The 25,391-nt window shown below is 43.2% G+C and overlaps 2 protein-coding genes across 6 annotated transcripts in view; both read left to right on the forward strand.

Annotated features, from left to right (window-relative positions):
• Nucleotides 1–393: 393 nt before the first annotated feature.
• Nucleotides 394–15,595, forward strand: HTATIP2 (HIV-1 Tat interactive protein 2). Of its 4 annotated transcripts, none has more exons than XM_032414909.1 (6): nt 394–453; nt 1,007–1,202; nt 3,930–4,037; nt 11,881–12,018; nt 14,064–14,125; nt 14,863–15,595. In XM_032414909.1, exons 2-6 carry the CDS (start codon nt 1,008–1,010, stop codon nt 15,086–15,088), a joined length of 729 nt encoding a protein of 242 aa, XP_032270800.1. In that variant the 5' UTR covers nt 394–453; nt 1,007; the 3' UTR covers nt 15,089–15,595. The 4 variants fall into 4 exon arrangements, with proteins under 4 accessions (XP_032270800.1, XP_032270801.1, XP_032270799.1 ...); XM_032414910.1 differs by having other exon boundaries at nt 399–453; nt 945–1,202; XM_032414908.1 differs by lacking the exon at nt 394–453 and adding an exon at nt 461–667.
• A 3,032-nt stretch (nt 15,596–18,627) lies between these two features.
• The window catches only part of PRMT3 (protein arginine methyltransferase 3), a 136,323-nt gene continuing 129,559 nt past the window's right edge, over nt 18,628–25,391 (forward strand). The window contains exons 1-5 of one of the 2 annotated variants that reach the window (XM_032413837.1): nt 18,628–18,817; nt 19,031–19,166; nt 20,745–20,827; nt 22,195–22,244; nt 22,863–22,965. In XM_032413837.1, coding sequence (XP_032269728.1) covers nt 18,790–18,817; nt 19,031–19,166; nt 20,745–20,827; nt 22,195–22,244; nt 22,863–22,965 — 400 coding nt within the window. In that variant the 5' untranslated portion in view covers nt 18,628–18,789. The remainder of the gene's footprint in view (nt 18,818–19,030; nt 19,167–20,744; nt 20,828–22,194; nt 22,245–22,862; nt 22,966–25,391) is intronic. The other variant, XM_032413838.1, reaches the window with a different exon arrangement.

A 25,391-nucleotide genomic window follows, 5' to 3' on the forward strand; every position in this document is an offset into this window, starting at 1 on the left:
GGAGGGAGGGGTGAGGAGTTTGAGAACGCATAGGCACAGTGAGACCCAAGAGAGGCAAGGAGTAGGTTTGTTTCCTTTCTGTTTGGGGTGGCTGCGTGGGAAAGGTTAAGGTTTTGACGTAGTGAACTTGAGACAGAGCTGTCCAATACACAACTGAAATGACACGTTTTAGAGACCAGCGAAGGTCCAGTCTATTGGCTGAAGCCATGGATAAGGGCGAGCTTAGCCTGGGTGGTGACACGAAGAGCGGAAAGATGGTGCTCGCGATTGCTGACGTTTAGGGAGCCGTCTCCAAGCTTGCGACACCGCCTGGCGCTGCGCACGTGTTCGCGGCCGGCCAAGCCCAGCGCGCAGACACCCGTCCGCGCCCCCCGCCCCCGACCTCCCCCAGGCCCCGCCCCGCTGGGCGGGGCGAGGCAGCAGCGCCGCGAAGTCACCGGAAGAAGTAATCGGGTAGGCGCGGGCTCAGCCGCCTGCGACCCCCGGGCGCACCTGGGAGGGGCACCAGCCAAATGGGGCGAGGGGACGGGGAACCGCCGGGAAGGGGTGATGCCGGGACAGCCGGGCCCGCGGCGCTGAGCGCGGCCGTGGCGGCTGCGGCGGTGGCACTGGTCGCCGCCCTGCTCCTGCTGCGCTGTGAGGACGCGGGGTCGGGGGCTGGCTCCAGGTAACCCCTCCGCGCAGGGGACCTAGTTGGGCCCTCGCACCCCAGTGGGCGGAGGAAGGAGGGGTTGAAACCCAGAGTACCGTCGGGGAACCTCTGGGTGCCATGGCACCTGGGCGCATTCTCCTGTTAGGGCCCCTTCGGAGATGTAGATTGGCTAAGGTGCGGGGGATGGCCAGGGTGTCACGCCCTGCAGGTGATTCAGCACTTTCCCCTGGGCCCAGACTGCGGAGAATAACAATACCTTTTTCCAAGCAAGTAAACCACCATTGTTCCCCAGGATAAGCAAGGGCCATCCCTTAAACATCCCAAGACCAGCCGCTATCGATGTTATTTCTGCAGCATGGCCCAGACTGAGGCGCTGCCGAAGCTTCGGGAAGACTTCAGGATGCAGAATAAATCTGTCTTTATTCTGGGCGCCAGCGGGGAAACCGGCAGAGTGCTCTTAAAAGAAATCTTGGAACAGAGCCTGTTTTCCAAAGTCACGCTCATTGGCCGGAGAAAGCTCACCTTCGATGAGGATGCTTATAAAAATGTGGTGGGTATTTGAGCTGGGACTCAAAAATGTAATTGCAGTGATTCTTCGGGGTGAACATATATTCATGCCTAAAGGCTGAACATTGCCCGGCCGGTGGTGGAGGAGAGGTGATCACAATGTGGCGGAGAATGGTCTGTGAGAGGCCCTCCTGGAAGCTGGAGTCTTGGTTATAGGCCCAGGTTGGCCTCCCCACTCACTGTATGACCTTGGGCAAAGCCCTTCTCACAATCTAGACCCCTATAAGGCTGGCCTGGCTTGTAATGAGGGCTTGGAAGACAGAGAAGAGCAAGTTTTCAGGGCCATTCAAGCTGGGTTCTAGAGATAGTCTGGTAACCTGGGGCCATTTTCTCAACCACTTTGCTTGTTTTATTTACCTGTCCACCCAGTATTAATGTCAGTGAATTGCAGGCAAGGTCTATGGCAATAAAGGTGAGATTATTCACCTACAAGAATTTCCCTGCCTAACTTCCCAGGGCTGCAGCCTTGTAAGTGGAATATTCTCTTCATTGTCTGCCAGACTTCCCCTAAATATTTGAAGTCTGAGCTTTGTGGAGATTCCTTTCCCCATGTAAAGGGAGTTGTGAAATGCAGTAAATTAAACTATAATGTAATCCTGAGACCCCACAGCTATAGACATTGGGCCCACAGGCTTCACAGGTGGACCATTCCAAATACCACGTGGTCTCACAAATAAATGTTCTTAATCCCTGTAGGTCCATGGTCAGGTCATTTTACATCTATCTTATGTCCATCAGGACTTTACTGTTTAAAATGGACATCTTGGGGCACCTGGGTGGCTCAGTTGGTTAAGCGACTGCCTTCAGCTCAGGTCATGATCCTGGAGTCCCTGGATCGAGTCCCACATCGGGCTCCCTGTTCTGCAGGGAGTCTGCTTCTCCCTCTGACCCTGCCCCCTCTCATGTGCTCTCTCTCATTCTCTCTCTCTCAAATAAATAAATAAAATCTTTTAAAAAAATAAAATAAAATGGACATCTTTGCTCAGACTTAGTTAATATGTGGTCTTCACAGTCTGGCTTCATGGAGTGTGTCAAATACCTCCAGTAATTAGAAATTGAAATTGAGTTCTGTGCTTTGATAATCAAGTTTTGGTGGCACGTCTTTTGGTTATGCACTTAATGGGAACATATTTTTCTTTAGCATACTCACAGTGCCAGAAAAATCCTTTAGAAAGAGCTGATGGTAAGGAAGGAAAACTACATTTTATTTGAACTCCTGGATGATGGGAACTTCTCAATCTATCTTTTTTAAGTTTCACAACAAACTTACGATGTTACGTGGAGGTTCTTTTTTTTTTTTTTAATTTATTTATTTTAAAGAGAGAGAGTGCATGAGCAGGAGGAGGGACAGAAAGAGAGGGAGAAGCGGACTCCCTACTGGACTGGGCTTGATCTCACAATCCTAAGATCATGACCTCAGCCATAACCAAGAGACAGACCCTTAACTGACTGAGCCACGCAGGCATCCCTACATGGAGATTCTTTTCTTTTTTTTTTTTTTTTTTAAGATTTTATTTATTTTTTGACAGAGACAGCGAGAGAGGGAACACAAGCAGGGGGAGTGGGAGAGGGAGAAGCGGGCTTCCTGCGGAGCAGGGAGCCCAATGGGGGGCTCGATCCCAGGACCCTGGGATCATGACCCGAGCTGAAGGCAGATGCTTAACGAATGAGCCACCCAGGTGCCCTTACGTGGAGGTTCTTAAATCTGAGTGAGCACGAGAATTACGGAGGGTGCTTATTAAAAGTGCATTTTCTGCTTCAGAAGTATTGGTGCAACACCTAGGAATATGCCTTTTTTATCAAACACTCACTGGCTGATTCTAACACAGGTGGTTCATGAATTGGAATGAAGGAAAGATTATCATTCCCATTTTATTGCTGGAAAAACTGAGGCATATGACTTGGCTAAATAACTTGGCCAAAATTACATGCTTAGTAAGTAGCAGGCTCAAGAGTTAAACCGAGGTCTTTGAGATTCCAAACACCATTCCTTGCCCTGACTTTGTACTTCATTAGTATCCCTCCTGGTAGTACAGACAGGTCTTTTATTTTTCCAGAGAGAAAATTATAATTGAACCTGACTTTAGAGGTCTGAATCACTTACAGTCCAGTTATGTGTACCGTGGACATATAAGTGCATTGTTGATTTTGAATTCAGATTAATTGCTTTTTAGTGGGGGAAGAAATGAGCTTGCAAAAAATTTTTATAATATGATTATGCATTTTCCTTAATTTAATTTCTATTTATCTTATTAAACTTGGTTTGTCTCCCAGCAAAGTATCAATTTGGTAAATAGCATCTGTAACAGTCACTTGATCATAGGTCTTAAAAGCTACCCAGTACCTTATTGATATTGTGTAAATTATTAAGTGTATCCATGCTTCATATCTAATGCCCCAATTTTCTGCCACTCTGCACAGTGCCACTCTAGCTCTATCAGAAGTTTCTTACTAAGTAAAATAAGCACACTATGTGGAATCGCGATTCCCATGCCCTAGGAATCTGCCCTACTAAATAGACTAACATGGAAAAGATAGGAGAATGGCAGAAGAGATGCCAGAGCAAAGAGCTTGCAAAATTTGATGATAAGTGGGCAGCCTCTCCAGTAATGTTCTCTAATTTATTCTTTAAATCTAGAGGGGTATTTTTCTTTCTCTCTCTCTCTTTTAATAACATCAAGTTATATACAGCTGTGTCCTTGTTGTCTAGAACCAAGAAGTGGTGGACTTTGAAAAGTTGGATGACTACGCTTCTGCCTTTCAAGGTCATGATGTTGGATTTTGTTGCCTGGGTACCACCAGAAGAAAAGCCGGAGCGGTAAGGAAGACATAGACCCCTTTCCCTTTTGCTGTCTGGTAATGTCAACTATTCCTTTCTTGCTTACTCTTTTTCTTTACATCCGTAGTGCTTACATGTAATAAGCTCTTATCATTTATGATTTCATATGCTGCTGTAGTCTTTGCTATACTTTGAATAGTACTGATAAATTTATCTTTCCTTCAAAGTAATCCTTGAGTTCAGGCCTTCGTGCTGGAGACATCATAAATATTTACAAGGTCTTGCCTCTTGCAAATAATTGCTGTCACTACGTCCCCTGACTAAGGCAGACCATTACGTCTGAGTAAAAGTAATTGGCTCATGCTGTTAGCAATAAGCTTTTTTTTTCCTTATAAATGTTTTAAACTTAAAGCATTCTCTCTCACATAAATGATTTGCTTCAACCTGTTTTCATGCCAAGTTTTAAACTTATGATATAGAACATCAGAACAGAGGCACGATTCAGCTAGCCTTTAGTGATGACTCAGCCTTCAGTGGTGATTCAGCCCCAGTGGTGATTCAGCCCTAACTGACGCAGACTGTTCTAATCCACATTTTATCTTCTTTTTAATGGTATTCTAAATCACATCAGCCTCTGTCCAGAAGTCCTAGGTTACTATCTAGTTAAAAGTCATTGCTTACTACGTAGATCTTCAGCAAGTGTTAATACCTCTTAATTTATACCTTGACTATAGTTTATTCCTCTCGCAGAGGATTGTTGGAGCTAAATGTGTTTATTTATTTATTATTATTTTTAGAGAGAGTGTGCAAGAGTGAAAGTTGGGGGGAGGGAGATGGGAGGGGCAGAGGGATAGAATCCCAAGCAGGCTCCACGACTAGTGTGGAGCCCGAAGTGGGGCTCAATCTCACAACCCTGAGATCATGACCTGAGCCAAAATCGAGAGTTGGACGCTTAACCAGCTGAGCCACCCAGATGCCCCTAAATGTGTCTATTAAGGTATTATGCTATTATGGTAGCAGGATCAGGATGCTACCATGGGGCCTTATCATAAATTTATAAACAGGCCCATGTATCAGAATCATTAGGAAGGCACGTGGTTAAGAACTATTGGTTTATACCAACTAAGGAGTTCAGCTCAAATGTATTTCTCTGGCCCTGTTGGTGATCCAAAGAATAATTCTATTTATGCTTTTGGTAGGGATGTATTTCCAAATCTTCTGCAGTTCTGTCATGTCCACTTTGGAACCCAGCTGGGTTTTGAGCTCTGTGCTGGGACGTACGGATTATAGAGAAGTTTGACTCTCCCAGGAATTGGCACATTGTGTCTCCTAGAAAGGGTCATTATCCTGCTCAGCAGTGAGTACAGTCATTTCTGTCCCAGCGACAGTCACAAGCAATGTGCCCTCTAAAAAGCATTGAAAAACTTTTGTTCTAGTACACTGCAGGTTGAACTGTCTCAGGTGCCAGGCTGATTTTGGTGGTGACTCAGCAAAATAAAAACGACTGCATTAGGCATAGAGCAGTTGATTTTCATCACATAAGGCAAATCTCATTATAGGGTGCTCCAAGAAAAAGTCGAAATTGCTTTGTTGCATTCAAATTTTGTAAAGCAATTTTAATCAGAGGAATTGGATGTCTTCCCTCTCCGGAATATTTTTTTTAGGTGGAGTTGGTTCCCCACCCGTTAGGCTACGCAATACCTTTTGTTCTCCAAAATCAGTTTGAAAAGATAAAAGTATTCATGGGTAAGCAAGAGAAAAAAAACTAGTAAGCCAAATATAACCTCAGAAATGAGTTGGGGGTTAAATGGTTCAAGAGGACTGTGACAGAAAGTAAGCCGAGATTTCCTCCAGAATGTCTTTTTTAAAAAAAATTTGATACTAATTTCTATTGGATGCAATATAAAGTTTGGAGGTTGGGATAACTTTAGGCAATTTAAAAGAGGTGACGGTTCACAGGTGGTTAGGTAATAATAGTTGTTTGATGGGGGATTGTGGATTTCCAAGCTCACCCTACCTGGTATTCTGGGTCAGCAGCCCTGTCTCATCAAGTAGATACTGAGATGCAAGCCTGGTGTCATTCATTCTGTAGCTGTTTTGTAACTGGAACATCCCACAGTTTTCCTTAGCGGTAGAACTTTCCAGTAGAAAAACTTGGAAGAACTTCAGGGTTTCTGTCTCATTATTGACACCCTCAGGGTAGCCATCTTATTTCCCTTTGATCTTCAGTGTGTGAATTTGCTGAGGTTCTTACACAAAGCACCATACCCAGGGTGGCTTCAACAACAGAAGTCTAGTGTCTCACAGCTCTGGCGGATGGAAGTCTGAGATCAAGGTGTTGGCAGGTTTGGTTCCCCTGAGGGCTGTGAGGGAAGGAACTTCCAGGCTTCTCTCCTTGACTCCTAGATGACCGCCTTCTCTCCCTGTCTCTTCATTCGGCGTTTTTCCTGAGTGTGTGTGGCTATGTCCAAATATCTCCTTTTTACAACAGCACTAGTCCAGGTAGATTAAGAACCACCACACTCAGTATGACCTCACCTTAATAACATCAGCAATGACCCCGTTTCCAAATTAGGTCACATTCTGAGGTACTGGAGGTCACGACTTCAACATATGAGTGTTGGGGAAACGATTACAACCCATAAAATTCAGGCTATTCAGATTTCCCCTGAAACTGGTGTCGGGATAGGTCTGTTAGCTTTTTCAGCTGTTTGGAAAACCATTTTGTTTAGTCGTGTTAGATGCTGATCTTTTTCACACTCACAGGCCCCAGTTGTCCAACAGTGCAGTGGCTTCCTTACTTGGCCCCAGTCCGGATCTACTGGGTCAGAATCTCTGAGGCTGGAAGCTTGGCAACTATTTTTAGCAAGCTCCTTGGGAAATTCAGACACAGCCAACCCTCCTCTTGTTGGACCTGCTTTCGCAAAGCATTAGGATGTGTTAGTCTTCCTCTCCTGCTGCTCTTCTAGGTACTGGAGTCCCAGATGGCCTTCACCTGGCTTTAAGAAGTAACTTGTGTGCTAGTGAAGGTTGTAATACCCTTTGAAAACCAGATCTACTTTGGCCTGGGGTGTGGAGAGAAACGCACAGATGTCACTGAGAATAGCGCTTTCCCCTTATTTGTCTTCAGAGAAGGATGTGGTTCGTGAGTTTGAGGTGGTGTAATGTGGTTTCACCTCTCCATGCGCTTCCTCACGGTCCAGGTTCTTGGATTCTGTTGAATGGACAATGCCAGTAATGCGATTAAAGCCGCCGTTGTAACATTTATGAGGCATCATTAGAGTCTCCTGGCTTCTGATTCGAATCAGAATGAAACATTCTTCTAATCCAGGGGCTTGCAGACCACAGGCTGTGGGCCACATACAGCCTACCTGTTTTTGTATAGCCCATCGAGCTAAGAATGTTTTTATATTTTTAAATGGCTAAAAAATGTCAAAAGGGGAATAATATGTCATGACGTGAAAATACAAGAAATTCAAATTTCAGTATCATAAATAAAGTTTTATTGGAACACAGCTGCTGTCATGACTTTGTATATTATCTGTGGCTGCTCTTGTTCCATGATGGCAGAGCTGTGTCACTGTAACAGAAGGCTGCAAATCTGGAAGTGTTTGCTATCGCATCCTTTACGGGGAAAGCTTGCCGCCTCCTGCTGTAATGTGTACTGTTTGATTCGATGTCTAGAAAGGGTTTGTGAAGTCACAGGGCCCCCAGTGACTTGAGGCTCTCTGTTTGGATACCAAATAGCATGGGGCCTTGGGTGTGCTGGGTCGCTCCCCTGGGCCAGTGCCTCCTCGTCGGTACCGAGAAGGAGGTGACCACTGACCCCGTTAGCCTGCAGAATTCTTTGACTTCCATCACCCAGAGAAAAGAAGGCCCCAAATGGAAACATTTTGTGAGGACGTAGAGATGGACTCAGGAATCTCAGTTACCTGTTTGATTTTCTTTTTCTATCCAGAGCTTTTTCTCTAACCAAGATCTTGGTTCTACCACCGTACATCAAATATAGAGATGCCTTCCAGAAATACAAACAAATGGGGTCTCAGATTATACCATTTGTTATTTGTCAGCATCTCTGTCTTCCAGTCTAATTTATAGGGCTGGCTTGAAATGGAAGTAAAGGAGAAAGAATCTGAAGCAGGAATATGGCTAAGTGCGCCCCTTTACAGAATGACAGATCCTCCCTCCTTGGAGAAGGACGCCCCGGATGTTGAGTCATTGTGGCATGCTCTCTGGTCATGCCCGTCACTGCTGAAATACCTTGTTAGGAGAAGTTGTTCCTAAGCCAATGTGTTCCTAGTTTTCAGGATTGTGTAAAGATTAGAAGAAATACTTAGTAGCTTTGGATTTTAATAAGATTTAAAGAGTAATTGGAGAATTTGTCTCCCTTGATGATTGTGGAGCCTGTGAAGGTAGCTCTGCTGAGTCATATTACATTGCGCTTCTTCTTTTGAGTGGGTGCTGGGAAAGGAAATTTATAGTGGGAACTTATTTAATCAATTCCTTTTTCTAGAAGGAACTCTGATTCCTAGCTTAAAGTAAGACACACTGACTATAGAATCATAAAGACACTGTAACAGAATGGACTTAATGCTCTCAGAAGAGATGTCTTTTCTCCTGCCATATGGTTAGGGAAACTAAATATGGTTTTTCTGGGAAAACACATGAAAACTGTGTTTCTGGGATATGAAGTATCTTGTTTCTTCTATTGTTTTTTTTTTTTTGCACTGTTAGAGAACAAGAAAGGATGTTAATAAGATTTTAAAGATAGCTTCCTTCTATCTCTAAATGGAATCTTCCTCACTGCAGAGAAAATTAGTGTGTGTTGGTATCTCCAAGTCTGTCACCAGGATCCACGTTTAAGTTTGGTTTCTAAGTCCTTGAAAGCCGTTGACCCCTTTGCTTTTGAGTTTCATTCACCAGCTAAAAGGCCACGCATCAGGGTGGGGGAAGTGAAATTCAAAAATTGTGGGCTTGGAAAAATGCGGATTTATAATCAGCTTGGGGGCTCGGAGGATTTGTGAAATCATTTTGGATTAACAGCCATTGATTGCTAATAAAACAATATTTAGCTTTGTCCAGAGAACAGCAGTGGAGAAAGGTATGGGCACCTTGTCAACAGGGCCCATTGAACAGGGGTGACGGGCTAAGTGTGGGGGTCTCTGCAGCAGCGTGGGTGCTCGTCCTTCACGGGGCCGTTGTCAGTTGTTAGCCAGGCCCGTGAAAGGAAGGACGCCAGAGTCTGATGGCTAGGGTGGTATTGATGTGCTTTAGCTGACTAATCAGATTGAAAAAGTCCCATGGCACTTATGTCACTTTAATTTTCATCAAACAATTGGAGATGGCAGGACTCTATTAAGGAGAGGTTGATCCAGAACTAAAGCCAAATAAATTAGGGTCTCAGTTTAATCAAATTACCCCTTTACTGGCCCTGGATTAAGCAAGAGAGACAGCGTCGGTCCAGGGACTTGTGATTGGCTGAATCTTTCCTTTATTTTTAAAGAAGCTGGTGAAAGAAAAAAAGCATTTTAACAGAGACAACGATGATAATGCTTCCAAGAAATAGTGCCAAACAGCAGCAGCAACGAAGAGGAATTTATTTCACTAGTCAGCACTGTGATTTCATTGTGAATAACAGAGCTGGGCTCGAAATCAGAGTTTGGGGATTCCTCCCGCACACGTAAAATCTCAATTCGGAGAACGGCTCTGAGGAGACTCACGTCCCTTTCTCAGGAGGAGCAGGGCAGTAAACTCAGTTTGCTTCACACGGGTGTGAAAGAGCCGCATCGGGAGCTGGAATCAGTGTGTAGGCGAGTCTGCTGCGAGGCTCGAATGTGCGAGTGTACAACACGGAAGGAGGTGGTGGTGATGTGTGGGTGAAGAGTGACGTTTATGTTACCTGCCCTGCAGGTAGTGGTTAAAATGTACCATCACTGCTGACAGAGGAGGACAGGAGAGGCTTTGGGGGTCAGGGGGACATTCTGGTTCTTGATCTGGACGTTGGTTGCAGAGGGGGTTCAGGTGATGAAAAGTCACAGCTCTGTCCTTACAATATGTTTACTTTTCTTTTATAATCGACTTCCATACAAATCTGAAAAGGTGTGGGCCTGTTGTTTTAAGATTGAAATCTGTATTAGTTTCCTACTGCTACTGTAACATCCTGCCTCAAATCTAGTGGCTTCAAACAACATAAATGTATCATCTTACAGTTCTGTAAATTAGAAATCCAACGTGGATTTCGCTGGGATAAAATCAAGGTGTCGACAGGCCACGTTCCCTTCTGGAGGCTCTGGGGGCGAATCCACTTTGTTACGTTTTCCAGCTTCTAGAGGTTGCCTGCATTCCTTGGTGCATGGTGCCCTCCCTCCATCTTCAGGGCAGGAACAGGAGACTGAGTACTCCTCACACCGCATAGCTCATCCCTCCTCTTCTGCTTCCCTTTTCCATCTTTAAGGACTCTTGTGATTACATTGGGCTCAGTTGCAGGATACAGAATAATCTTATTTTGAGGTCAGCTGATAAGCAACCATAATTCCACCTGCGGCCTGAATTCCCCTTTGCTATATAACCTAACACATTCACAGGTATGGGGATCAGCACACGGACATCTTTGTGGGGCCACCCCAGTTATGAATGAGTCCTTTTCATTAGCTGGAGGCAGTGTGAGATAAGAAGGAAGATGGGTACAATGGAGAGCATGGCTCAGAGGCAAGAATATGCATTCCGCTCTCCGCTTTCTCTTCTTACCACAAGTTCACCAGGTCACTGGCCCTTGTTTTCACATCTCCCTAATGAAGGGGTTGGACGTGGTGTTTCCTGAGGTGCAAGACCCACCTCTCCCTATGAAATAAAACATTTAGGATCATTAAGTACCCTAGGGCAAATTTTTAATTAAAAAAAATCATTAGGATGGTAATGTCGTCTTCCGATTTGGAATCTTCATTATAGAAAACCTCATGATATAGTGGTGGGTCTAAAGCTCACTAGACTTTAGACTCCTCTCCAGCGCTCTGGAGTTTGAGGATGGCCAACATTTGTGGTAGTCCTGAGAAGCTGTTGCTTCATGACATTCCCTTATCTGGGTACAGGCATGTGTCCTTCCATTAGGCCCAGGCAATGAGTTTACATTCTATTGTTTGCACCATTCTCCCCACTCCTCCTATTTATTGCCACTTAGTCCTTTTTTTTTTTTTTTCCCAATTGGATTTGCCTTTTCTCTGCTTTTATTGGACTTTTATTCATTCATTTAGATATTTTTAGATTACCTATCATGTGCCGGGCATACACTGATGCTGAGATATGAATTAAGAAGAAAGACCCTACCACTACACTCATCGGACTGAGTCTAGACCAGGGGGTCCCCAAACATTCTTGATTATATACCTGTCAGTAAAAAAAATGTGAGGATTCACTCTTTACTGGTATATGAAGTATGTTGTAAAGCATACCCCCAAATTGGAAATTAAATAGACTTTGTTCTCATAGTGCCTGGATAGAGTTCTCAGCTATCCCTTGAGACCCCTGCCCATGAGAGCTGACACAGAGAAAATTGAGAATCGGAAAGTTATTAGAAGACAAAGAAATGTGTGACTTCAAGCCTTTTCTTAGCCTGGTCTTATTGTTCCTTTTGTTCCTTGCAGATTTGTTTGGTGTCTGTGTCTCAATGTCACTGTCCTTATTATTTCACTGGCCTTGCTGCCGCAGCTGGTCTCTCTATCCTGAGGATCACACTTGGAGCTTTTCCCAGGGCCTATGCTTGGATGCATTTTATTTAGATCTCCATTCCCCTGCAGGCCTCCTAGCCTGCCACCCAACCTGAGTAGTAATCCTTAAGATGAACTCGCAGCTTTTTGGAAATAACTCACATCCTTTTCCCCCTCAGGAAGGATTTGTTCGTGTCGATCGAGATTATGTCCTCAAGTCTGCGGAGCTGGCAAAAGCTGGAGGGTGCAAACATTTTAACTTGCTGTCCTCTAAGGGAGCTGATAAGTCAAGCAATTTTTTATATCTGCAAGTTAAGGTTTGTGCACATTTCTATCTTGCATATACTTTTGAGAACCCTGGCTAAGTGGCACTACAAAATAATGTAAAATGCTAAATAATACAGAAATGCATTAAATGCATTATATTATGCATTTTCTATAGTGGCAGGGACTGTTTTTTTGCATGGATATGTTTAGTAAACAGGAGTGATTTAAAAGATAATTTCCAATGTCCTTCCCCGTCTTGATTATCCAGTAATCATGAAATGAGTTGTGACAGCTCTGGTCTTGAATATCAGTATGGAATCTTAGCATTAGAAGAGACTTGGAGGCAGTGATTCTTAAACTTTTCCAGCATAGATGATATTTTAGTATTGGGTATGGCTCTTGTCCTCAAGGTATCTCTAATATGCTTGTTTGGGGATTCCCCAAGGCTAGCCCCAAGTTTGGTAATTTGATAGAAGGTCTCACAAGACGCAGTATATAGTTATATTCACAGCAATGATTTATTACAATGAAAGGCTAGGAAGCAAAGTCAGTAAAGGGAAGGAGTGCATGGAGTGAGGTCCAGAGGAAAGGGGCACAAGCTTCCAAGAGTCTTCTCTCAGTAGAGTCACACATGCTTAATTTCTTCAGCAACGAGTGTTGAGAAAATGAGAGAAATTTGCCTGAGCACCAGAGTTCAGAGTTTTGATGGGGTCAATCACATTGGCACCCTGAGCCTGGAAAATAATTATAAACTTCCAGAAGGAAAGCAAGTGTTCAGCATAAGCCACATCATTTGTACAAATAGTTTAGGTAACGTAAACTACCCTATCAGTTAGGTAATGACGGGGACACTCCTGAAATCCAAGTTCTTGGACACAAGCCAAAGGTCAACCTTGCAGGCAGGACTTTCTACGATTAAAATAGAGTCTCAGCCTGCTATGTTAACTCTTCTATGCACCCTGCTAATAGAGACAAAACACATCTTCGTGAAAGCTAAGAGATTTGTCCACATAAACACTTGTATGTGAATGTTCATGGCAGCATTATTCATAATAGCCCGAGTAGAAACAGCCCAAATATCCATCAGCTGATGGATGAATAAAATCTGGTATATACATACAAAAGAATATTATTCGACTGTAAAAAGGCATGATACATGCGATAACATGGGTGAACCTTGAAAACATTATGCTAAAAGAGAGAGGCCCGTCACAAAAGGTCACAACTTGTAGAATTCTGTTATATGAAATATCCAGAATAGGCAAATCTGCAGAGACAGAAAGATTAATGGTTGGCTAGGGCTTGGGGGGAGGGGATGGGAGTGAGTGCTAATTGGTGTAGGGTTTTTGGGGGCGAAGAAGTAATTCTAAACTTAGATTGTGGGGAAGGTGGCATGACTCTGTAAATATACTAAAAAACATTAATTTTTAATAAGTTTTTTAAAAAGCTGCCCAAGACTGTGATGCATCAGGTGAGGTGCCAAATGAATGGTATGAACAGGCCAAGAAGGAGGAGAGCGTGCCATAAAATTCACAAGGCCTTCAGATGTCCCTCTGTCTGGCATTTCTGTTCTTGGAGATGCCTGGCATGAAAATTCATGGTTGGTTTAACAAATTTAATTTAAAGCCATCATATAGATGTAATCTCAGTCTCTTGAAATTTGATGGGATTTGTTAGGAAGATGGTAATACAGAGCATCTGTGGGTCTTCTGACCCACTGGAACTACCTGAAAACCAAAAAAGGTGGATGTTCATCAGCCTGCAACATTAATTCTAGACTAAGGGGAGATTATTCATTGATGGTTGAACTCCTAACATGTTACTTAGTCTCTGGATCTGTTTTAAAATCAGTCACATGAAAGGCCGGACTGACTAGGCAGCCATCCTCTCATTCAGGACATCAACTCTCTACTGCCTGTCAGGATAAACGATCTCTTCCTTAACTTCCCAGAATCTAGAATTCTAGATAAGGATATTTACAGTTATTGAGACCCGCAGAAGCAGATTATCTTCAAAACCCCAAGTTATTCCCTCTTCAGCATTACAGTAAACTGGTCTTCTTGATTAAATACTAAAATTTGGTTTTGATTAACAGGGAGAAGTGGAAGCTAGGGTTGAAGAACTACAATTTGATCGTTACTCTGTGTTCAGGCCTGGGTAAGTGTTCATACTGCCCAACAGTACAGTACTGTTCGTCATGCCCCAGAAGTTAGTTTTTCATTTGAAGAGGCTGACAACTAAGATATCTAAGCTATGAAAGAAGTTGACTAGAGGTGGATTGCTTCTCCAAAGAACATACCTTCTGGCTTTGAAGGAAAGGGTAGACTGTTTGTTGGTGCCAGGTTCAGAGTAGCCTGGAATTTCCTGGGTGGCTTTTGCTGCCTTAAAAAAAAAAAAAATCCTCTTCATTCACCAAATAAAACCTTTCACCCATCGTATTAATCTTTTCAGGCTGCCATAACAGAATAACAGCCAGCCTATGCACAGACCGGGAGGCATAAGCAACAGAAATTTATTTTCTCACAATTCTCGAGGCTAGAAGTCCAAAGTCAAGGTGCCATCAGAGTTAGTGTCTGCTAAGGCCTCTCTTCCTGGTTTGTAGATGGCCTTCTCTCTGTGTCCTGACATGGTCTCTCCTCTGTTGCACGTGGAGAAGTATCTGATCTCTCTCCCTCTCCTGTAAGGATACCAGTCCTGTCCAATCAAGATCCCACCCTTAGGACCTAACTTAATCTTAATAACCCCTCATAAATGCACTGTTATCAACTACAACCACACTGGGGATTAGAGCTTCAACATGAATTTGGTGGGCTGGGCACAGTACAGTTCATAGCACCCTCTATGGTCTGAAGACAATAAACCATCTCTTCCTCTGCTTTTCTTTTTCTCTTTAGAGTTCTACTGTGTGACAGGCAAGAATCTCGCCCAGGGGAATGGTTGGTTAGGAAATTCTTTGGCTCCTTACCAGAATCTTGGGCCAGTGGGCACTCTGTGCCAGTGACAACTGTGGTTAGGGCCATGCTGAACAATGCAGTGAGCCCAAGCGGCAAGAAGAAGGAACTGCTGGATAATAAGGCCATCCATGACCTGGGGAAAGCCGACAGCTCTCTCACGCCATGACCACGCTGGAGAAATGCTTTCTACTGTAAAGCTCAACACCCGCCACCTCATTGGTACTTTCAGGGACAAAAAAAGTCAGTGTGCTTTAACTGTGGTTTCACTAGTCTCAGCTGCCCAGATCATATCAAAAATTACTGTGTTCTGCACCAGCAGTTCAGAGCCTGGGTGGACGTATGGATACATCACCCAGGGAGCTTTTCAAAAATAGAGATTTGTAGGCTCTACCTCTAACCTCTGAAGAAGAATCTTCAGGGTATGAGCGCAGGAATCTGTTGGTTTTTTTAAAGCTTCCCCTAGTGTTTCTGGTGCCACTGGTGGGACGGCCTGCTTTGAAAAGCTTCTCTGCAGTCAGAGTAGCAGCACAAACCTTATCTATTATGCAGATGATTTCCATTCTAAAATTGTCATTTGTGTCTTTGAGTTACCCGGCCCCGACTGCTGTATTTGTGTCAGTGGGCATCGTGCCTTACTACTTCTTTACAATGTATAATAAAAGTCATTATATAACCGAGCTTGTATAATTCCTGGGAGAACTAAACATAGGAAGAAAGATAAATGGACAAGTCCTGGGTGATCCTTAGAAAATGTCCAAGTATCACTGATAATGTGCAGCGTTTTGGCCAGTGGGATGATATAACAGTGCTAGTGTTTACCCAGTGCTGGCTAAGTGCCAGCCTATGCACATGCTGTCTGTCCTGTAACCCTCCACAATCCTTATAATCCTGATGGGTGCTACAATCATCCCCATATCTTAGACGGGGAAACTGAGGGCCCAAAGCTGAAGACCTGAAGCTAGGCTATGGCAAAGCCAGGATTCTAACCCAAGTCAGCATGACCCATAGCTTGTATTATTTTTAACGACTCTGCAAAAGCCTCCGGTATCTGTATATTTCCAGGAAGTTCCAGTTAACAGTGACTGGATCAGTACATGCTATGGATGAATAAAATTGAAATATTTGTTTTCTTTTATAGGGTTAGGATCCCAGTAATGATTAACCACAAAATGTTCACATAGCCAGTAGAAGTGTATGTCAAGGTGCCACACTTTAAAAACTATGGAAAAGGAAAGATGCAGAAGGAAGGGTCAAAGTCAAGAGGAGTACACAGTGTTAATTTCCATCCAGGAACAAAGGATAGTGGTGAAACCCTGTCTTAACCTCTGTGCTGAGGGAAACAGTGATTTGAATGATTCAGTCCATTTTCACAGGGTCTACAGTATGCCAGGTACATTTCAAGCTTCAGTGGACACCAGACGATAAAGGCCATTCCCTTTAATTGGGGGTGTATATCTGTAGAAGGGATTAGACATTCCCATTGTCAGTCACCCCGGAAAGAGACATATTTTAGGAAGGGGTGGGGTCTTAGGATGTGGACTTTAGGAAGGAGATGCCACATTCCTCCTGCCAGGCAGGGTTCCTTTGGGGCTGGACTCTGAAGAGCCTTCGTGTTTGGGTGATAACAGGCATGGATTCCAAGGAGTGAGGCATGAGGCGAGGGGACCCTATGAGGACATCCTGAGGCCTGCGGGCTCTAAAAGCTGCCCCCGGTGGCTAATTTTAAGTTATCCTCTCTATGTTATTTTCTTGCCCACAGAACCTTCTGTCGGGTCATGTTCAACTTTCTATTCTGGTCTCAATAGTGAGATGGGATGTTAGGGGTAGGGTCTGTCTGTGTTCATCTTTGGAGTAGAAAGGAAAGTGGCTCCCTCCCAAACCCAGCATCGTGGTGAGACATAAACTTAAAGGGACAAGATTCTGGCTCAGTCACCCTTCTAGACTGTATGTTACTTACTTTAGTGTGTTAACATTGAGTGGGTGTTACAAAGGAACTGAGCGGATATCCCTCCAAATGTTATACACACAGGGAGAAGGTGGCCCATGCTGGAGAAGGAGTTTATGTTGGAAGGATAAAGCAAAAAGGTGGATGGGCCCAGGTAACCAGAGGCCTTGAATTATTTAATTCAGCATACTGAATGCTTCCTAAGCACTCCTGGGCTCACAGGCAGTATGGATACATCAGGGAACAGTAAGTTTAACCTACTGGAGCCAGCAGCTATTCTGGCAATGTAAGGACAAATATTCAAAATTAATATTTGATAGATTCTGTCCTCTAGTTTACAGATAAGACAGAGGAGTACATTCAGAAGAGTTGAGCAATATAAGGCATCATTTTCACTCGGCAAATTTACCAAGTACCTACTATGAGTTAGGCCATCTATTATGTGCCAGAGAAACGAAAGCAAAGAGACAAGGCCCTTTGAGACAAGGCCTAGCATTGGGGGTAAAACCAAAAAAAAAAAAAAAAAAAGAAAGAAAGAAAAACAAGCAAATGGTACATGCTCAGTAAGAAACTAACAGAGGGCTTGCTGGAAAGACAGTGGAAACTTCTTGAGAAATGGTGGTTTGTATTTGTAGAGCATTCTTAGCAAAAGCCTTGAGGTGTGAAAATGATTAAAGGCTGGAGGGTGGGACCCAGGGTGAAGGGTTGGGTTGACATGGAAGTCAGGCAGGATTGTGTGGAGCCTGGTAGGCCAAGGTAGTCAATTTAATTGGATAAACATGTGCCAGTCTCTGGAACTAGAGCTTGGTCAATTACCTACTGAAATTACTGCTGCCCACTCCCACCTAACAAAGCATTCTGTGGTTTGAGTAGATGTTAGGAAGGGGAAAAAAGGCATGAAGAACGGAACGTTTGTGTTCTTCCCACCCAGCAGCCATTATGTCACTTTCTAAACATATGGAAGGGCATCACTCCGTCGCTTAACCGAGGTCAGCCGCTTCCCATTGTTTAGGATAAAGTTAACACTTACGTCCAAGCACTTTACATGTATTAAGTCATTTTATCCTTAGAGTGGCTCTGTGGCTAGTGCGGTCATTATCCTTGTTTTGGAGGTGAGGAAGTGGAGGCAGTGAGAGGTCTTGATGTTGCTCAAGATCAGAGTGACAAAGTGACAGACGTAGGATTGAGACTGAGTAGGTTGTATCGGAGTCCATGCTCTCACTTAACCACTGCACTTTAAAGACTAAAACCCTTAAAACAGTCCTCCATGCTTTGGCACCTATGTGTGCTCTAGTACCCCCACACTGGTTCCTGCAGTCCTGTCTCCCCACCCTGCTGCACCCCAAGGGAATCAGGGAGCCCAGGAACCAGAGTCGAGTCTCAGGCCCTTACTTGCGCTCCGTCTCTCCGCCACCAGAGGGCGCCGCGGGTCGGCCGCCCCCTACACTAACGGCCCATTCCTCGAATAAGGGCACAGAGGGCGCGGAGCCCATTGCAAAACCGCTGGGCGCCTGCGTCTCTGGGCTCAGGGGCGCAGGGGAGGGCCTCCCGCTAAGACGTGCCGCAGCGCGAGGAGGAGACAAAAGTCACATCAAAGTCTGCGACGCTCAGTCCAGCTTTCAGCGCCTACTCGGCGCGCGATACATCAACCTTGCCGCTGGAGGAAGCGGAGCACCGGCTCCCGTCCCGCCCCCAGCTCACGTGACCAACAACCACGGCCTCGAGGCCGGAAGCGCTTCCAGGTCCGCGCGCGCGCGTTCTCGCGTTTCTAGGCGACACTGAGGCTCCCCGAGTTCCGTCCCTGCCTTGCGCTCGCGCTCGTTCCCAGGGTTCCGGGCCCGGCTTGCTCGGCGGCGGCCGCGCGCGCGCTGCCCGGCCCGGTCCCCGCCCCCAGGCGCGCGAGACTCCGGGGCAACACAGCCATGTGCTCGTTAGCGTCGGGCTCTGCGGGTGGGTATCTCCGGCCCCTTAGCACCGTGTTCGCCCGGCACGCAGGCCGTGGGGCGGGAGAAAGACCCTCCCCTCCCGGATGCGGTGCGGGACGGTGGGGCCTGGCTGGGAGGGTGGGGGAGGCGCGGGCGAGGGCCGCGGGGGAGCGGGGCGGAGGCTGGTGTCTCGCACTGGTGTCGGTCCCGGGCAGGGCTGATAGCTGGCGTGTGCTAGGCGGCCGCGGCGCTGTGGAGGACGAGGACGACCTGCCAGAGCTGTCCGACAGCGGTGACGAGGCCGCCTGGGAGGATGAGGACGATGCTGAGCTCCCCCACGACAAGCAGCAGACCCCCTGCCTGTTCTGTGACAGGTTCGTCTTCCTCGGTGCCAGGCGCCACCCGTAGGGTGCCCGGGCCCCGTGGGTCCGTTCGTCTGAAGTCCAACCCGAGCGGCCTGCCCGCGAATCCTTGAACCAGTGGTGTGGAGTGAGGGTTTGTTGAGAAAAGGAGGAAGCACAGTGCTGTAGACGGAAGAGCCATGAACTGGGAGCCCAGGTTATGCTAGCTTCTCTTCCACAGGCCTCAGTTTCCCCTTGTGTGAAATCTGAATCTGTGGTTCCCACACCTAGTTGTGCGCCCTTGTCACCTGAGACTTTAAAAAGATGCTGAAGCCTGCGCCGCAGCCCTTCTAAATCAGGGGTGGGGCCTAGGAATCTTCTATTTTTATAAAGGCATTTTCTGAGGTGATGCTAATGAGTAACAAGTTTGCCAGTCACTAAACCACATAATCCCTCAGGACCCTTCCAGCTTTATCATTCTGTTCTTCATTAATGAGTACAGAGCTTCTCAGGTGTAATATTTCCATTGAGCCGTCTGAAGAATCACCTTTCTTAGGTAGGGGCTCCCCACCCGTTGAAGGGAAAGGAATTGATGCCTTTTTCACTTAGGAAAAAGACTATGGTATCAGTAACTTGTTCAAGGTCACAAAGCTGTGGTTTGTCTTATCTCCAAATCCATGTTTTTTCCACATAAAATTCTGCCTCTTCATCTCAGTAAGCTTTAACTTTGGTCGACTTTCTGGACAAGTGGGCGTGAAAGAGGCCTGCTTGGCATTGGCCAGTGTTACCTGAATCAACATTTTCCAGTTTCCCATAAATCTGGGCATGGTGCCGATTGGCGGTATATTGGTTCCTCTTGATTGTCATTGTTCTCACACGTAGCGCCCCTTGCGTAGGTACAGAATGTCTCCATATACTCCAGTTGTCATAAAATAATATTTATTGAGCATCAGGGATGTACTTCTTTGTAATAGGCTAAGTACAGCGAAGTAAACGTTTGTTGAAAACTAACGGCCGCAAAGGTGCGGAGCGTACAGAGGTATGCGGCTCCTCCTCTGTGTGTTCCTATCTTAAGTATCCTTCGGTTTTGCAGGTCACGTAATAAAGAGGTTTGGTCCTCTCAGTGTCTGTAACACAAGTACTTTCGGAACACTACAAGATCACTTTGGGAATATGCCACCTATAAAAATTACATTTTATGCTTTGTTTCTAAAAGGAGTCTGAGCTGCCACAGTTCAAAGCCTCTGGAAGCAGCGTTGACGCAGAGCAGAAAAGAATCTTCTGTAGGGAATTTTCGTATCTTGAGAGAAACAATCTATCACAGGGAGTTCTCTTCCTTAAAAGCCTTTTGATAAATTCAGTGCTATTATTTGGCAAATAAATGAACCTTGACATTTAAAATGTAGTTAGTGTAGGGTGTAAAACGGGACTCAGAAGTACTAATTCCCTTTAGAAATCCTGGGTCCCTCTCACCTACAGTTATGTTTGTTTTTTTCTTAATTGGATATAAAATAGGAAATCAGCAGAATGGGGGGGATACATATTTAACATGAAATCAATATTTAGATTTTTGAGGGGACTATTTCATAAAGTTATTGTTTGATTTTTCAGGTTATTTACATCTGCTGAAGAAACGTTTTCACACTGTAAGTCTGAGCATCAATTTAATATTGATAACATGGTCCATAAACATGGTGAGTATTTTTTAGAATAAAGAGAATTTTAGTTGTGAAATTTAAGTTCAAACTTTATATTCTTCCAGATCTTTCCTTTCCTACACAAGCTCAATGTAGTGAAAAATATAACAACAGCCTATCTTACAAAGTTGTTTTGACAAGTAGCCTTTGAGGGAGGACTAATTATAAGTCATTCTTCTAGATAAGATTCACTATATTTAAGATTATATTGACTTCACAACTAAAAAGGAAAAACAACCTTGGCATGTGATTGCATTTTTATCATATTAGAATTAGGGAGAGCAAGGATGGAGGTGGACTTTGGAAAAGGAAGTGGGTCATTGTGAAAAAAGACAACTTACCAGGTCGATGCGTAACATGAACTTCAGGGCATACAAGGTTGAGTTTGGCAAGAGTATAGAAAAAGGAGTGATGAAGTTAAGGTGATGAACAAAATATTTAGATGATTCTTTTGAAACTTGCATTTGAACATACTTCCCTTATAATTAAAGTCTGCTTCTTTAAATGGATGCCGAAGAGTTACACGATTCCACTAAAATTAACTAAATACAGAATTGGTTTTTTTTAGTCCCTATATTTGCTATCAACTAGAAAAGACATTAAATATGTGATAAAATATGTTTATAAATCAAATTCAATGGCCACTGCTTTTGTAAGACATGAATGACTTACTGGGTTTTTTAATGTGCATTTTTAAACTGAATTGGAATCATACTTTAAATATAATTTTGTAATTTTTTTTCACTTAACAAATAGAGGTTTTTGTATGCTGTTGTGCATATAAAACATTTTAAATGCTGTTATGTTTCTTATGACAACATTTCTCACAACAACTAATACCCAGTTGGTTAGATATCCTGTTGCTTTTCCTTTAAACAGTGCTTCATTTCTGGAAAGAGAACAAGCCTCATTGTTTTTTAATTTATATCATTTAACTTCATGTAAAAGCTAGTATACTTTGTATACTCCATGTCCGGGCAAAATTATAATTTGGTAGGCACCCTAAATGTAGGGGATTTAGAGACTTTTGGCTCCAATATCAGCTGCCAAATACTTGGTAAAATCTACAACCGAATTTTCCTGATTTGTTTTGTTCTTAAAAATGAGGATTTGAATTCTAAAAATTAATTTCCTGCTTTTTAAAAATGCAAGAAAAACATTAAAAACTGTTACCCATGTGGCTGTTTCTCAATTAAAATTTTCAGAAGTATTTAAGTCACTATTTCTAGTTCTTAATAAGAAATTCAAAATATTTTAAGTTGTAGTTTAGAGGTTATTATTAACCAGAGAAGCTTCTATAGAATAGGTCAGTTAAACAAAACTCATATTAAAATAGGTGAATTATCTTTTTTTTTCCCCATTAGGACTTGAATTTTATGGATACATTAAACTAATAAATTTTATTAGACTTAAGGTAAGTTGGTAGCTTAATTTACAATTTTGTTTGGAAACTAAAGAAATACCACAGTGACTATTGGTGCGTTGATTTTAGAAGAATACAAAGAACTGCTGTATAATCATCATATTGGGGGAATCATGGACTTTAGGAGCTGGTACAACATACAACACCAAGTAAATGAATACACACCATGCTTAGTAAAGTTATCATTTTTAACTGTGTCCAAGAGGTGAATTGATTTTATGTGAAAAAGTAGTTCAGTGTCAGATAATACTGATACCCCATATTTCCCTAAATCAGAAATAATTTCTAGTGTGATTTCAAGTACTGTGGTTGTCTTCTTGTTCTATTTTTAAATACTTAGTCCTTTTTTCTCTCCTATTTTAATGAATGTTTATGATGCTACTTCCCCCAAACCCAAACAATAAAAAAGTGCGAAAAACCATATTGCTTAATCTAAGCAACCGTCCAATCAAGTTAATGAAATGACAGGTGAACATAGACTCCTTAAATAGAGATTTTATGTGAAGTAGACATGGTTCCTTTTTTGGGGGCTTAATTTTCTTATTTTTTCTGGGGCGGGGGGTTGTGATTATATACAATGAAAAGACATGCAATTAATTTTACGTCCAGAATCCTACAGTTGAGTATATGAATTCCATATACAACCCAGTGCCTTGGGAGAAAGAAGAGTATTTGAAGCCAGTATTAGAAGATGACCTATTACTTCAATTTGGTAAGAAGAACATACTGGGTCTACTTTAACATAGGGTCATTTGTAATGGCAAATGGTGGTTAAGTTTTCTAAGAAAATATATCATCTCCTTAATTCTTTAAAGACCTTACTAGGTAGTTGGTTTCAATAGGAAAGTTAAGTTATTTAAGAACTGATAATTACACTGACCATTACTAGAGAGAAATTTAGAAATAGGAGTTTCTTTAAATACTGTGTACTAGATGTTCTGAAACATTGGGACACTTGAGAAAATAATTTTTAGTTGTAGACTGATTTTTCTACTAAAATTGACTAAAATTTTAATTTAGTTAAATTAACTAAAATTAACTAAATTTTTAATTTAAATTAACCAAAATTTTTAAATCTACTGATTCAAAATAATTTTATTTTTTTATTTTTTCTGCTTCAAAGTAATTTTAAAGTAGATTTAATAATATTTGCTGCTTTTGTCTGATATATATGATGAGATATAAAGATGATATATAAAGATGAGATAATTGACTTTTTTTAAAGACATCTAATTTACTGAGATTTTGGTGGTGTTTTTTTTTTTTAAGATTTTATTTATTTATTTGACAGAGAGAGACACAGCGAGAGAAGGAACACAAGCAGGGGGAGTGGGAGAGGGAGAAGCAGGCTTACCGCCAAGCAGGGAGCCCAATGCGGGTCTCGATCCCAGGACCTTGGGATCATGACCCGAACCGAAGGCAGACGCTTAACGACTGAGCCATCCAAGCGCCCCTGAGATTTTGTTTTGATGCAGAACAGATTCCACTCAAATTTCCATGGGCTTACCTACATACACTAGCTCTATAGCCTTCCTTGTGGCAGGGCCACTCTCATTTCTTGACTGTAGCTTTCTTACTTATTTATTCCGTGCATTTGCTCATTCCCTATTTTACTCTTTTTAAGATTTATTTATCTGAGAGAGAGAGAGCAAGTGTGTACACGCAAGTGGGCGGAGAGGTAGAGGGAGATAATCTCAAGCAGACGTCCCCCTGAGTGTGGAGCTCATGGTGGGGCTTGATCCCAGGACCCATGAGATCATGACCTGAGCCAAAATCACAGGTCAGGCTCTTAACTGACTGAGCCACCCAGGCACCCCAACTCATTCCTTATCGAACAGGGATCTTGTGAAAATTCTGTTGGCTTCTTATAGATACTTTATTGTTATAACTTATCAGGGTTAATAATGTATGCTTTTTTCCCCTTATTTATACTGTCTTTCATGTTTCTTGTGTCAGGTGAGGTAGAGGGTTTGCTCTCTTCAGGTCAGTGAGACCATTCTAAACAGACATGTACCTTCACATACAGAAGTCTGACAGTGTGGAGTTGAGCAGTTCTCTGATTAGTGAGAACTGTGGAGAACTACTCATTTCCTTGAGAAGGACCATCATTAAGTTGTGTTGCAGTGCGATGTAGTAGTAAGGACCTTAATGTAGGATTCAGGAACTGTGCGACCCTGGACAGAGCTTTCTTTTATTAAGTTTTCATCTGAGATTCTTCCTGGCTCTAAATGTGGTGAGTCCCAGGTTGATTCTTTCCTGTTTTTACAAATTCTCTCTAATTTCATTTCTCCCAAGAGTGATCAAAGTGATCTCTTTGATAAATGACAAAGTGCCCACTAAGTGCTCTCTATGACTTCCTAAATTCAAAATCATTTATTGAACACTCACAGGATGAAAGTAGTACGTTAAATGCTTTAGAAACGTAAAGAAATGAATCTTTCCCATAGGAGCCCATAGTCTCAAGAGTGTTTTGTTTTTAAACGCCTGTCTTGTATTATGAGGTCAAATATGATAAGTTTTGTGAGAAGTAGAAAAGGTAATACTGTTCAGAAGAGGAAGAGGTTATTCAGATCAACAGATATTGAATGTTGTGTCCTGGTCACTGTGGGTACAGATCGGTATTGAATCTAATTCTTCAGCGATATATAAAGTTAATTTCTTTCAGCCGTAATTTGTAAAAAGGTGATAATGACACCTACCTTATAAAATTGTTGCAAAGATAATGCATATTAGCACAGCACCTGTCAGAGGGTAAGTGCTTAATAAAGGAGAATTTATTGTTATTGGTAAATAAATAAGGCCTACAGGAGTTTGGATGAAGAAGCCATGACTGCAATCTGGAACACTTAAAGAGGCCTAGTAAAAGAAGGAGAACTTGAACTGGGCCTGTCCTGGAGTGAACTGCCTGCATTCTCTCGAATAGTCTGTGCTCCTCGCCCTTGGTGGAGAGAGATGGAAGAGAAGGTCATCGCTCTCTTGGCTCCAAGCTTTATTACTGACCATTGCACCTCCACTGCCTTTCAGTAAATATTTATTGAGCATCTGCTAAGTATTAGGCTTTGAGGATTTAAAGATGATTGAATTGATAAAGGAGATGACTAAGAAAATAGGCAATGCAAGTACAGTATAAAGGGGGAC

The sequence above is a fragment of the Phoca vitulina genome, unplaced genomic scaffold (assembly GCF_004348235.1).
Source record: "Phoca vitulina isolate PV1807 unplaced genomic scaffold, GSC_HSeal_1.0 scaffold16, whole genome shotgun sequence".
In the NCBI taxonomy this organism is placed as follows: domain Eukaryota; kingdom Metazoa; phylum Chordata; class Mammalia; order Carnivora; family Phocidae; genus Phoca; species Phoca vitulina.